Genomic DNA, 15152 nt, shown 5'->3' with positions numbered 1-15152 from the left:
ATTCTCAGAGTAGAGGACAGGACAGTTGTTTAAATGAAAGAAAAACTCTCTCTGTTGGCTTTCTGTTTGTTATTTCACCATGGATCAGTGAAAACTTCATTCTGGACCTGTCCTGATTCAAAGACTGGCATTTGGAGATACTGCTGTGGGAGGAGTCAAGCCAGGAGTCTTTAGTGAGAGGAACAGGGCAGATGGGATCTTGGGGCAGTGTAGGTGTGGCGGAGAATAGAGGACAGTTAGTGCTTCAGTGTTTTGAGAGTTAGTAAATTTGAAACAATGCAAAAGGAGGGCGTTGCTTGTAAGTCCTTGAAAGTATTGTTTGAGGGGCGCCTGGGTGGCACAGTCGTTAAGCATCTGCCTTCGGCTCAGGGCGTGATCCCAGCGTTCTGGGATCGAGCCCCACATCAGGCTTCTCTGCTAGGAGCCTGCTTCTTCCTCTCCCACTCCCCCTGCTTGTGTTCCCTCTCTCGCTGGCTGTCTCTCTCTGTCAAATAAATAAATAAAATCTTAAAAAAAAAAAAAAAAAGAAAATATTGTTTGAGGAAAAATTTCTAGCAAATGTGTAAGGGATAGATTAAATCAGAGGAAGACTTGAGGTAAGAATTCTCTCTAGAAGGCTACCAAAGGAAATTAGTCATTGAAATTATAAAAGATCTGGACTATGGTTATGGATGTGGAAAAGATAGGACTTAAACATTGTAGAGAAAGCAATAAAAGAATTTGTTTATATGCAGGGATCAACAAAGTTAGGAAGAATGTGACTTTGAGTATTTTGAGCTCAGGGAATTAGAAAAGTAGGAATCCTAGAAAAATAGAGGGGTTTTGATGGGATATTTCATATGTTCCAGGTGTTATTCTCTAGGATTCTAATGGAGTAAGTGTAAGGAAGAAGCACCGAGGACACAGAACTGAGTCCAGGAGGATAGATGCCCATAGGGTCCATGAGGCAGGTAGAGGAAATTAAGAGATAGGGGTATAGGCAGGAGCCTGAAGCCACAGAGAGCCGTACCTCAACTGAGGAGGAAATTATTGGTGACTAGTGTAACAGAAAGTTAAAGATTATTGGATTTAGTGAGGAAGGCTCATTGATGACCTAAAGAAAGTAGCATTCTAAATAATTTCAGGAACTTCAAATTTTTCTGTTTGGTGATCAACTAGTTCAGCGTTTTTATTTTACAGATGAGCAATCTTCTAACTTTGACTATTGACTGCTTTTGTGTATTGGGAGGAGGAGGGTTCTATTGGCTATGGCTATCTGATAGAAAACAATGTAGTTTTAGATCAAGTGCATATAAGGTAGCACAAGTAGTAAGATGTCTTAAAAGTAGGATAAAGTTTTTTTTAATCTTAATTAATTGTTTTATCCTCTCCACATTATCATTAGAGAGCAGTCATTACAGCTCTAAAAATAGCACTTTCTTTTCTTGGATCTCATATTTTTTAAGGAACTAAATTATCCGCTGGGATAAATACTGATGTTTTACTTGCTGATTCTTCTCTAATTATGGTGCTGATACCTCATCTTAAGAAAAATGCAAATCTGAATTGACCATGTTTTTTAAACTTTGAAAACTTCAAATTTGTATTTTTTTATTTTTTACTGAAAACTACTTATAAAACCTTTTATGTTTTAGGAGCTCCAAATGGATCAGCAAGCAAAAAAACATCTCCAGGAGGAGTTTGATGCATCTTTAGAGGAAAAAGATCAGCATATCAGTGTTCTCCAGACTCAGGTAAAAGATTAAAAGAAAAGAGTGGAATTTTTAGATAAAGAATAATTAAAGGGGTTTTGATGGGATATCTCACAGGTTCCAGATGTTACAAAATGGCCTATTTTTGAAACTCTTGCTTTTCCTTAGTTATTTTTCAGTATAATTTTTTTTTTTAAAGATTTTATTTATTTATTTGACAGAGCTAGAGACAGCCAGCGAGAGAGGGAACACAAGCAAGGGAAGTGGGAGAGGAAGAAGCAGGCTCCCAGCAGAGGAGCCTGATGTGGGGCTCGATCCCATAACGCCGGGATCACGCCCTGAGCCGAAGGCAGACACTTAACTGCTGTGCCACCCAGGCGCCCCTCAGTATAATTTTTTAATGTGTCTTTTGGCTAACTATGATATCATTGAAAATAGCAAATATAAAAATCAACTGCATTGGGAGTAAACATTTTATTTTGATTTTTCCTCCCACTATAGTGAACAAGAATATCTTTTACTCTGTTCCCTCCGTGTTTTAAAGAAAGTACTACTATAAGAAACTATAGTTTCTCTCTCTCTCTTTCTCTCTCTTTTTTTTTTTAGAGAGAGAGCGAGTGTCTGAGAATTGGGGGGAGGGGGTTCGCACAGAGGGAGGAGGAGACTCTTAAGCAGTCTCCATGCCCAGCACAGAGCCAGAAGCAGGGTTTAGTCTCACAACCCTGAGATCATGTACTGTGCTGAAACCAAGAGTCAGACACTTAACCAACTGAGCCACCCAGGCGCCCCTCATTTTTTTTTTCTAAGGCATGTTTCTTTTTTAGGTTTCTCTGCTGAAACAGCGGTTACGAAATGGCCCGATGCATGTTGATTTACCGAAACCATTCCCTCAGATGGAACCACAGGCTGAAGGTGTCTCTAAAGAGAACATAGACAGTGATATAGAGCCAGTTGGTAAGCTTCATGTTGTCCCAAGGTGAATTTAAAAACTAGAGGAGGATGTTGACAGTTTCCAGGGCATGCTGTGGGCTGAGGTAGAAGCCCCCCAGGAGAATGCTGCGAGAGTTTTTGTTGCTTTGTGTCTTTGCTTGTTGTTGTTCTTCAGGAGAACAAAGCTAAGTGTTTTAAGACTTGAAAGTCTGTGAGTGGCACCACATTGTAATTAAAATTCATTCTAAATTCATTCTAGTGTTCTCTTCAGTAGCACATATACTAAAATTCATTATATTACACTATTGTATTGATAGCAGTAGCTAGACTTCATATAAACAGGTCAGTTCTGTTTAAGATTAATGAATTTGCTATTTTCATTGTTTGGCTACTTCAGTTTTTTGTGTTTTTTTTTAAAAGATTTTTATTTATTTGGCAGACAGAGAGAGGGGGAACACAAGCAAGGGTAGTGGGAGAGGGAGAAGCAGGCTTCCCACTGAGCAGGTAGCCTGATGTGGAGCTCGATGCGGGGCTCGATCACAGGACCCTGGGATCATGACCTGAGCCGAAGGCAGACACTTAATGACTTAGCCACCCAGGTGCCCCAGCTATTTCAGTTTTTAAGTAATGTTGCTTATGTACTTCTACATTCAAAGATATCTGTGTTTGTTCTATTATTTGCTTTCTAATTAGAAAGGAATAGTTAAATTTTGTCTCAAAATCCAATTATAGCCCTCCATACTCTTTGAGGTTTTAAGGTACATATTCAGTAAAATTCCCACTTTTTATTTACTGGCTCTTTCTCTCAGAGATATTTATAATAAACTTTTAGTCCAGCCAGAGCCAGAGCAAGATGCTGAGCAGCTGTCTGAGCAACCGGGCTATGAAGGGTCCTGAAATTCCCTTAGGGTATGAAAACTTAACTCATACCTGTTTGGAGAACTCTTCCCAGGGACAGATTAGAATGCATTGGAAAAAATTCTTCATTCATCCTTTTGGGATGGGAGCCAGGACACAGAGGGCACTTTTGAATAACAAAAGATGGTCATCAAACTGTTTTTTAAGGAGAGTGAATTCAGTTAATGTTAGTTGACTACTGAGTGTGCCATTTGGGGTAGGGCTGAATCATAGGGAGGTGACCGTGCTTCTCAGTGTCTTCGGAGGCAGATGATACAGATAGTGAGTGAGAGTCGAGGTTGGGAAGGGTACCCCTCCCTTCTCCGTCTGACTCAGGGGATAGTGGAGTACTGGGGTGAGAATACATCCCTGTGTGCTAACAGATAACTGTTCCCAGAGAGCCTTCTGTTCCTTACTGACCACCCTTGCCTGTGCTGCTTTATTGTTGATAGTGGTAGATGGAGCTTCTGCTAAAACACTGGAGGTACTTCAGCAGAGAGTTAAGCGGCAAGAGAATCTCCTGCAGCGTTGTAAGGAAACAATTCAGTCACATAAGGAACAGTGTGCGCTATTAACCAGTGAAAAAGAAGCCCTGCAAGAACAACTAGATGAGAGGCTTCAAGAGCTAGAAAAAATGAAGGTAAAAGAGCAAATGGGTTTGGTGTCTGTAACCCTGTAAAGCTAGATCCACAGGTCCCAGCGTGGCCTTCACCTCCCTCCTCTGCAGAGCCTTCCCCTTCCTCCATAGACAGCATGGAGACGACTCCCAAGTGCCCTGGGCTTCATAGCACTTGCACCATCCTTTTCATATGTCCTGTATACTTTCCTCTTACTGGACTGAGAAATAGCCAAATTAGATAAAATGTTTAGAGTTCTCATATAGGAGAAGCTTTATTAGAGATGGAAATGAATTTTTAAAATTTTTTTAGGAGCTTCATATGGCTGAGAAGACTAAACTTATCACTCAGTTGCGTGATGCAAAGAACTTAATTGAACAGCTTGAACAAGATAAGGTAAACCAATAAACCTTATGATACTAAAATTTGTCAAATTTTAGGATTCCCTTTTGGAAGCAGTTAGAAGCATTTAGGCTTATTACTTTCCAAAGTTACTATAGCTGCTTCCATGAAAAATCTTTTTGTTGTAATTTTGAAATTTAAGTAATGGTTAGCATTAGTTGTGTATCATGTGAAGCTGATTCTCTCTGATTTTTTGATCCCAGTCAGCATTTTGATTTATAGATTAGAATAACTGTTGCAAAAGAAATCTGTTTACAGTACCTAACTACTTTAAAGAGAAAAGTTGAATTTTTTATAGTTAAGGCATTACTAAATGTGAATAATATTAAGTATTGTCTTCAACGGAAACAGGTTAATCTCTCAGATAAATTGCTGCTTTACAGCTGTAGTATTTTAAGTGGCCATGCAATGAAAAACATGTTAGAGCTGTTCTGCTTTTGAAATGTATTAGCAGTCTTTTCATTCTATGATGTCATTTTGCTAGATTCTACTCCTCACACTTCATGAAGGCCTGCTTAGAAAAAGTGAACCCACCACCTAGCTTCAAAGTTAACATCTCAGGGCTAATGTTTTATCTGTACGTGCCCAGCCCTTATTATCCTCAACCCAGAATTTACTTTGTTAGTAGAGCAAATCCAAGAAATCTCATAATTTCTTACATAAGTATTTTGATGTAGTTTTAAAATAAAAGACTCTTTTTATTTTTATAAAAATGTAACTACATTATCATGATCACATCTAAAAATTTAATAATTCCTTAGTACCATCAGCTATCTAGTCAGTTTCAGATTTGCCTGTTGTCTCATACTTTTTTCCATTTTTTTGAATCAAGATCTAAGTAAGTTTCTTTCATTGTAATTAGTTGATATGACTCTTAAGATTTCTTTTAATCTATAGGTTCCATTGCCTCTCTCTCTCCGTGTCTCTTTTTCTCCATTGTGATTTGCTTTTTGATGTAACTGAAGACCAGCGATCTTGTTTTGAAATTTTGTGTAATCCCCACTTACCTGGTCTTTATCTTTCTATTAATATGGGCCATCTGGAAGAGTCCCTAAACCAAGGTTTGACAAACCCTGCAAGTAAAGTAATAATCTTCTTAAGACCATAAAATAGCTGTCACAAAATCTTATTTTTCAAGAGACAAGTTGAACCACCCTATTTTTTGTTGCAAATGACTGATTCAGGATATAATATTTGATTCTTTTCCCCCCTAGTGACCTTCATTTTATGGGTAGATTGTCCAGAGAGTGGGAAGACAGTAGCAGTTAGCAAATTGGAGGAGTGGGGGTGCCTTACGACAGTAGTGAGGAGTGGCGGTGGGACCAGAGACTGTCACAAGAGAAACGAGAAAAAGCAGGTAGATCTGTACCACAGTCTTGGCCCATCTTCGTGGCAGAAGTGAACTTCCACCCTTAGTAGCCTCTGAGGCTCTCCCCATGTTCCAGCGCAGATCAATAGCATAGTTCATGGTGGCCCTGAGCCAAGTCCAAAGGCTATATTTTGTTCATTATAAACTGTTTACTAAGATAGGGAAAATTATAGCAAACATTTATAGAAAGATTATAAAGTAAATCTTTTAATACTCACAAGACTAAACTTTCTTTAAAATAATTTTTTATAGTAACAAATAATCCTGATCTGCCGAGGAACCAGAATTGTGATACTCTGTTGTGTAGTATAGAGTGCAGAACACAGACTTCGGTTTGTGAAATGCTAAAATAATTCTAATGCTGTACTTAGTAAGAGATATTATGTTTTCTGCCTTTTAAGTAAGTTTGGTATGTGCTGTTGATGATGCAGTTTTGTTATTCAAATGCTTTAGTGTCTGCACTTCCGTCTAGGGAATGGTAATAGCAGAGACAAAACGTCAGATGCATGAAACCCTGGAAATGAAAGAAGAAGAAATTGCTCAACTCCGTAGTCGCATCAAACAGATGACTACCCAGGGAGAGGAGTTACGGGAACAGAAAGAAAAGTCTGAAAGAGCTGGTAAGAACTCAGGGATTATTTGTTTTATGTTAGAACTCAAAAGTCATGTAAAGTACTGACCAACCAACATTTAGAAAAATTAGTTAAATATTGATACTGATACAGAGATTCTGTGTAAGATGCTGAACTGTTCCTTAGAGGGCGCAGGGGCTGGTAAACTACGGCCTATGAGTAAATCTAGCCCGTGCATGGCCTATGTGTAGGACTCTCAAGCTTAGAATGTTTTTTACATTTTTATGTAGTTGAAAAAAAGAAAAAGAATATGTGACAGAGACCATACGTAGCCTGCAAAGCGAAAAATATTTACCATCTGGCCCTTTATAGAAACGTTTGCGGACTACTGCCTTGGAGTATCAAAATTCAGGTTTACGATTTTGGAACTCTCCAAGTAGGCACAGCATAGTATATATTAAATAAATACTACCTTATAGATAGATGCTTCAGGGTAAACAAAAGGGTAAACAAAAAATATAAGGTAGAGTATAAAGAAAGTATAAGATAAGCCTTTTAACATAACAGCATTGTGTTTTCAAAATAAATGCTAGGCTATGAAAGTGTGGAGACCAACATAGTATTCCACAAGGTATGATACTGAGTAATGCCAAGAAAGAGAGGAGAGGGCAGAGTGAATGAGCATTTCAGGTTAGTGAGGGTGTGAGTTTTGAGTTGGGCCTCGAGGAATGAATAGAATGGGATCTAACCAGAGAGGTGGGGGCAATACATATTCCAGTTACTACAAGGTCATTGCAGGCACAGTGACTACAGTGGATGTATGAATCAGCTGCTAACAGTTCTTGCTCAAGTGGGAAATAAAGTTGAATCTGAAAGAACTGACTGTTAAAATTTTAAAAGGTGAGCAATTGAGCTTAGACTTTGGTGTACAAGGCAACAGGAAACCAGTAATAGGAAAGCATAATGTGACGGAAGCTAGTGTTTTATGTAGACAAGAAATGAAGTGGGAAGTTAGACCTAAAAGCAAAGGCAGAAATCTGGGCATGAGGGACTGAGAGCTCTGGCCACCTTGGCTGGGATGAATCAAGGAAAGAGAGGAAGAGTAGAATCTGCAGAATTTGGTGTCTGATCAACTTGCAGGGGCAGAAGAATAGTAGAAATCTAAGATGACTCCAAGGTTTTAAGCTTAAGAGACTAATGAATAGTGAGAAGTCAGAACAGGAAATCTAAATGGGGAAGTTGAGGAATGGAGTGAAGTGATGAGTTTACTTAGATACTTTGAATTTTGTCAATCACGAGCTTTCCAAATGAAATTGTCTTATAAGAATTTGGAAAAGAAGCTAGAGCTTTTTTTAAGAGTCGGTAGCCTAAGGTTGAAGGCTGTGATTAAATCTGTAGGAGCGGCTGATTTCTCCAGAAGATTAAGCGTTACAGAGGTAGCGGCCGCAGCGCTGCAGCTGCTGGTACCTTTGAGCGTGTGCACTCTGCCGCTGCCACTACGACTAAGAGCCAGCATGTAGCGTTTTATGCAAGGCTCTGTTATAAATGCTTTACTTGTTGTATTCACTTGCGTGTGTACTTATTTAATCCTCTCAGTTTCTTTGAAATAGGTACTCTTATTACAAATAGGAAAACCCAAGAATGTGGAAGTTAAGTAGCTTGCCTACGTTCATGCACAGAGAATAAGTGTATAGTCAGGACTTCGGTCCAGGCATTTTGAGTCCCGAGTCTCTGCTCTTAACCATAGAGATCTTGAATTTGGCAGAGAGAGATAAATGAGGGGGAAAAAAGTTACCCAAGAAGTCATAGGAATTGTGGGTAGTTATGCTTTGGGGGTACTATAAGAGGCATTTCCAGAAGTGATCTTCGACTTTGGTGAGGATTTCATTCCCAGGATGCAGTTTGAGAAATGATTTTAGAAACCAGATTGTAAGGTTTAAGATGGGAAATGGATCTGGAAGAGAGAGCTAGTTGGTTGATACCAAATGTGCTCATAAAATCTCTTTGCAGTTGTTTTATTAATAAGTGGTTGGGGAATTTAGTTAATGAATTTGTTCCCAGTAACCCCAAGAAAATTTCCCTCAGGAGAACATTAATTGACAGCAACTCTCAGAATATAATCTCTGAGGAATTAACCTGAAGCAGTTTGAGAGGTGTGAGACATTGTTAAACAGGTTTGCTTTCAGTGAATAGAAAACCTAATGCATCGTCTCAGCTTCTCACATCAAGCCTTTCCATTTTTAGGGCTGCTTTTGTTGACTAATGTAGCCAGTCAAGAGAAAATAGTGTTGTTTGGGGGATTAAGTTTTCTTTTAAAATTGTAGTGTATCTTGTGGGAGGTAGCAATCCATGACCCAATATCAAGTTGAAAGAAGTGAGTGACAATCATGGAACACTACGTCAGAAACTAAGGATATACTGTATGGTGACTAACATAACATAATAAAAAATGACTATATAAAAAAAAAAGGTAGACAAAATACACAGTTAATTCACATGTAGGTTAAACATTTATTTCCCAGGCTCCCATTCTAGTCAGTTCATTAGTTAGTACAGCCTTCCTTCTTTTGCTTCTCCAGAACATTAATTTTGTCTTTAAATGCTATTTTCATAAAACTGTATTTTTGTAAATATTTCATAGCTTGTAGGTTGAAACTTTTCTGTTAATAGTACCATAAAAATATCAAAAATTAATAAATGAGAGAATTATGATTTAGTTATTTAATAAAAACATTAACTTTGGAAAGTCTTTGGATCACACAGTTTTAAGTGCTTTTATAGATATTTTAAGAATTATATTTGTAATCCTAATTATTGGACTGTAACAAAGTTAAAACAGACTCATTCTACAATGAAGACACTGCCTTTTAAATCTATAATGAAAACTGGTCTTGCATAACAACTGCATTTCATCTAATGATCGTAGTTAAGGCTGCACATAACTCTTGAAATATAAAATGTTTAATTGAAATATAAAACGCATATGCCAATTGACAGAAAAATTCCAATTCAGTGCTAAAAGTAGGTACTTTTTTTATGTAAAGGAAGTAGAGTTTCCATAGTCTGTGAACATAATCTGGCTCTTGGAGAATTCTACTCCTCTATGAAATATTTGTCTTTCTCTTTCTTGAATTTAAAATTCAAAGACTAAACATATAAGAGCTCGCCATGGGAAAGAAGCATTAACAGCATTAACATCATTAAAGCTTGTAGTTGTTAAAGATTTTTAAAACTAAATTTGTCTACATAAAACAATTATAAAAGAATATAACCTCTCTTAATTAATTTTCAGTTGTAAAAATTTAACCCTGGTATATTTAGTAGTTCTTGACATGTGGCTATCAGTAGACAAATAACTCACTTTTTTGGCTCACCTATTCTGGCGGTAAAAATCCGCTCAACTACATTTCCCACTACTTCCCACTACTTTTCTTGGAAAACAATCTATTGCGCTGGTTCTCATAGTTTATCTAAATGAGCTGTGATGCGTCCCATATGTTGGAGGACACGGAAATCTAAATGTCTCTGATTTTAAAAAGAACAGTTCTGCCATAAAAGATGGAAACTATGTGAATATGGTGATATGCCCACTTTACATTAATCAACATGTGTAGTACTTATTCTGCTCTCTAGAGAACTGTTGGGCATGGTTTTTAAAGCACAACACTATAGCATTCTTGTTTTGTTAAAATTATTTATTTTAGTGAATAAAGAAAACCAAAAACAAATATATTTGTTAGAAGCATTTTACTACCATTGTTGATAGTTTTCCTTTCTAGGTGTCACTTAAGAACAGATGGCCACATCTTCAAGTAATCAGATTTTAAACTTAGAGAGGTCTGGTGATTCAGCTTAAGTGCATAATGCTATATTTTAGATGCTAGGTGTTATTACTAATTGTCTAGAATATTATCTCCTCAGTGCAACACTGGTACAGAATATTAATGTTGCTAAATTTTGCCCTAGGTTTTGGCTGTTCTGTGTGTGTGCATGTGTATGTTTTAAGTGGGGTAGGAGGTGGATGTAGCCATTTATTAATATAATGGATTGCAGAAGCATTGGAACAGAGAGAAAATGAAAGCACATCACTGTTGTTTCAGTACACTTCCATTTAGTCTTTCCTCCAATCCTTATTTTTCTATTATTGTAATCCTTTTGTACATATAGTTTGTATGCTCCTTTTTTTCCAGCTCGCATTATATTGAGTACTTCTACGTGTTGCTAAAGTACTAGCATATTTTAATGGCTGTGTCAGAATGCACGTACGTCACTTACTTAACCATTTTCCTCTTGATCATCATCTAGATTATTTTATATTTTTGCTATTATGAATAATACTCTCACAACTGTGATACAGCTTATTCCATATTTGAATTTTTCCTCAGGATAAATTCTTACCCATGGACTTCTAGTCTTTTTTGTAAGTTAGTTTTAGGCATTTAAATATAGCTATTACAAAAAACCCACACCACAGTGTTAAGTCCCCCGCCCCCCAGTAAATGTTCTTGCCTACAATTTATGCAAAGTGAATAAAATATTCTGTTTGGATTAGGAAAGTTTCCAGAGTGCTTTCCAGAGTATCTTTTGTAAATCCTGTTTCCCTTTCATTTACCCTGTCTTTGCCTAAGTCATGTGTTTTATATGATTGGCTGCATTTAAAAACTTAGATTAACTCATAACATTCTTTGCTTTTTTATTGTCATGTTGTGTTTGTGCAGGAAATAAGTTTTTTATTCATTTGTGTAGTATAGGCCTGGTACATCAAAGACATTCAGTGGAATATATTTATTTGACATTGGAAGGGCCCTCTTAAATAGAATTTATGTATTTAAGTAATATGTAAGATTTATGCATATTTATATAATAAACAAAAATCAGATGTGTATTTAAGTGCTTTGTTAGTTGCTGATAATTTATGTAACAGAGTTTTCTTGGAGTCTTAAGTCTCACAAAACATCTTATTTTTGTGCATCCACACATGCCAATAAGTGAATCATGGTGCCTTTCCCAAGCCTTGTATGAACAGGACTGGGGTAAGGGCTATTTTTTTTTCTTATCATGGGTACTTAGAATAAGCTTTATAAAGAAAATTCCATGTTTCTCAGGCAAAAAAGTATGAATCAAAGTAGAATTTATGTCTGTCATGTTAGATAAGTAATATGTACATATTTTGGCACTAAATGTATACCTGATGGAAAAATTTATTATTTTAAATGGAATTAGATTTTCATTCATTATAGGTGGTTTATTTAATAGCCATATATTTGTGGGTACTTGATATATTTCTACGGTGGCAGCTGTGCATCTTTGTATTTACATATTCATTGTCATCCTGCACTTACGTCCCTGGCAGTGTCAATGTTACTGGAAAGCATAGGAACACATTTCTTTGCTACAGAATCATATTTCCTTTTTTTCTTTCTTTTTTGAGTAAAGTTGACATACAATGTTACATTAGTTTCAGGTGTACAACATAATGATTGGACAAGACTATACGTTATGCTGTGCTCAGCACCCGTGGAGCTCCCATCTGTCACCATGCAGTGCTGTTACAGGACCACTGACTATCAGAATCACATTTTCAATTCAACTAAATTTACTTAGCTTTAGCCTAATATTTTTCAAGATTAGCCTGATGTTTTCAAGGTATTTAATAGTTAAATTTGCATGGTTAATGTAAAGGGGTACATGAAAATTTGGATAAATCTGTAAAAATTTTTAAAAGTCAAAGCACGGTCAATCTGTAGGATGAATCTTGTTATGAATTTCAGAAAGTGGCTTAAAAAGTAGATTTCCATTGCAAATGTGATACTAAATTTCTAAAGCCCTGATTTATATATAAGTATTGCACTATCTGGTTTGTGCCACTGGGTGGTAGTATTATTTTCATTTTTGTAAACTCTAGACAAGTAGTTTTCAAACTTCTTGATATCAGGGACCTCTTTACACTGTTAAAAGTTACTGAGGATTCCAAAGAGCTTTTGTTTATGTGGGTCACATTTAGTGATATTTACTGTATTAGAAAACAAAACTAAGAAATGAAAAAAATTTTTAGTTCATTTAAAAATAACAATTATAAACCTGTTACATATTAATCTAAACACTTTTATAAAAATTACCTATACTTTCCAAAACAAGATTTAGTGTAAAGAGTGGTCTTGTTTTACATTTTTGCTAATCTCATTGTTTGGCTTAATAAAAGTGGATTTTCATGCTTATTTCTGTGTTTAATCTGTTGTGATATGTTATTTTGGTTGAAATATATAAGGAAAATCTGCCTTTACACAGATATGCAGATATGTATTTAGAAAAAAGAGGCCCTCATAGACCCGCTCAAAGGGCCTCAGGACCCTAGGATCTTTGGACCACACTTTGAAAACTGCTGCTCTAGACTTTTGCTTTTATTCACAAAAGAGGCTTGATGATGGGTGGGAATTCTGATAAACAAAATTGATTTTATTGCTTTCTCTGTTAATTTGCATTTCATTCAATTTGTAGTACTATCTGTGTTTTTGTTTTTAGTTTAATAACAAGCATTTTAGCAGTTTTTTTTTTTTTTTTTTTTTTGCTGGGGTAAAGACATGGGCACTGGCTAACTTATTCTTTCTTGATGTGATTAATCAGCTTCTTAGGATCAACAGTTAATCTGCAGGTTGGCAGCCTCTCTGCACTTTTTCATCTGTGTTTATTCTGTGCAGAGGAAGTAAAAATGGGTCTTTCTATCCTTACAGTCAAGTGTCCTCTGGGATAGTGCAACAACAGTAATGCTCCCTGGATCTCGGAATTCTTTCATTTGTTATTGCAATGGGTAAGGATGTTGAGGATGAGGAGGGACAAAGGTGGTGAAGTGGCAAAAGCAAACATCACATTCTTCCTAGCTTTACCTAAGGTTAATTCCCTATCGCCTGTAACTACGTCAACTGCCTTTGTGAAAAATTGTCTCCGTGTCACCCAGTGCGTGGCTTATGCTTGGCAGATGGCAAACATCCAATCAATGTTTGATGAATGAATGGTTGGATTATTGAGCTGTACATCGCCATCCTTTCCCATTTAATTCTTCTAGTGAGCATTTATCCATTTTTATAATCCCAATGGATGTGACTGAACTTCGTCTGAAGTGGAAAGCGAGGAGCTAGCGATAAAAGGCTTTCCCTGCATTTTCCTTTTGACAGAGGACCATTCTTAAGGTTTATTAAATTTTTGCCTAGAAATATTTTCAAAGTTTTTTTTTTTTTTTAATAAAAAGTGCCTGAGATACATTGAATTTTGCTTTGGAAGAACACAGTGTGTTCTTGCAACATTTGGCAGCAGTTCGTGCTTAGCCTTCCCGTTGTGTGTTGTGACTGTAGTTTTCCTGCACTCTCTTGCATGTCGGCAGAGGACTTGTCAGCTGTGGCTGATGCACGCTTTCTTTCTCCCCACTCACTTATCCTTTGTTGGTAATTGGAAGATAAATTATGTAGACATTGACGACATACTTCTTTTACTCACATTAAAATCCTAGAATAGTTTTATTTTGGAAAGTGTGGGAAATTCATCTTCAGAACATTACAGCCAACAGACACCACTTTTCTGTATCTGATGGTTGTAAGATCAGAGGGTGAGATGTTTCTGGTTAGTAAGTAAACACTCAGTATATTCTCCTTCAACATTGAAACGGGATTCATTGTTGGAGGCAGACTTCCTGTAAGGAAGTGGCTTCATTTATGGTACAGTGTAGAATCCAGAATGAGTTCGAAATATGTTTTCTGTGTGTCAATATATGTGATGTGTTTTAATGCCCCCCCCCCCAATACTTAACATTTCCGTAAAGCAAGGTGGAGATGGAACACAATTGAGTTTTTCTGGTCTGTCAGAGGTATAAGTAACATGCTGTATTTTGTTGAGAGTTAGAAGCCATCAGCAATTGATTGCTTCATAAATTCTGATTTAGTAAGATACATTATTGCCCAGCTGAGCTGGATCAATGTCAGCATTCTTAGAGTTCTTAAAAATAACGCAGGGTAAAGAATGTTCCTTAAATATAATTTTCAAGTTCTGACATCAAGCTAATATAGTTAAGTTGATTAATCATCCGAGGGAAAAGTTGAATGCCTCACTTCTTGCATTTGAATGAGAATGTTGAATTAAAAGATATCAAAGATTTCTTTCTAGGTATAACATTATGTGGTTCTCTGACATGGTAGCAGAAAGTGGGAGAGAGATTAAATTTAGATGAAAAGAACTGTGGAACCAGATCTATCCTACTTTAATCACTGTATGATGGATAATCAAGTGACTTAGGAAAATGATTTTAGTGGATGAAACACTAAAATTAGAATATAATATGGGAGAATATGCTAAAATTTACTTAATGTGGCTAGAAAACTTAATTATTGGAAAGTTATTTCTGAATAGCAGCTTTGTGATGTAGATTTTTCTCAAAAATTCTCAAAAAGTGAGAGCACTGCATCTATTTTTATACTGTATTGGATTGTGGAAAAGTTTTTCATTTAAAACTCAGTTTTGTTAGAAGAGTATCAAAACTACCTTCAGGTTTTCCAGAGCCTAATTTAAGAGATTTCTGTAAAGTGCTTCAAAGTCCTAAGATACAATTTGACATACTGAATAATAATAATGATGAAAAGATAATGGTGACATTCAACCATCAAAAAAGATTGTCATTTCTTTTCCC

General features: G+C 36.5%; 1 protein-coding gene across 6 annotated transcripts in view; it reads left to right on the top strand.

Annotated features, from left to right (window-relative positions):
- Nucleotides 1-15152, top strand: part of GOLGA4 (golgin A4) — a 114213-nt gene that overhangs the window by 44728 nt on the left and 54333 nt on the right. For 4 of the 6 annotated variants that reach the window (XM_026496713.4, XM_044383295.3, XM_026496714.3 and 1 more), the window contains 5 exons: nucleotides 1635-1733; nucleotides 2516-2645; nucleotides 3971-4158; nucleotides 4448-4531; nucleotides 6379-6526. In XM_026496713.4, the coding sequence (XP_026352498.1) occupies nucleotides 1635-1733; nucleotides 2516-2645; nucleotides 3971-4158; nucleotides 4448-4531; nucleotides 6379-6526 (649 nt within the window). The remainder of the gene's footprint in view (nucleotides 1-1634; nucleotides 1734-2515; nucleotides 2646-3970; nucleotides 4159-4447; nucleotides 4532-6378; nucleotides 6527-15152) is intronic. The other 2 variants (XM_048216198.2, XM_044383297.3) reach the window with 1 other exon arrangement.

The sequence above is a fragment of the Ursus arctos genome, unplaced genomic scaffold, assembly GCF_023065955.2.
Source record: "Ursus arctos isolate Adak ecotype North America unplaced genomic scaffold, UrsArc2.0 scaffold_20, whole genome shotgun sequence".
NCBI classification, from domain to species: domain Eukaryota; kingdom Metazoa; phylum Chordata; class Mammalia; order Carnivora; family Ursidae; genus Ursus; species Ursus arctos.
Note: the sequence above shows the minus strand (reverse complement) of the source record. Positions and strands in the feature narration are given on the sequence as shown.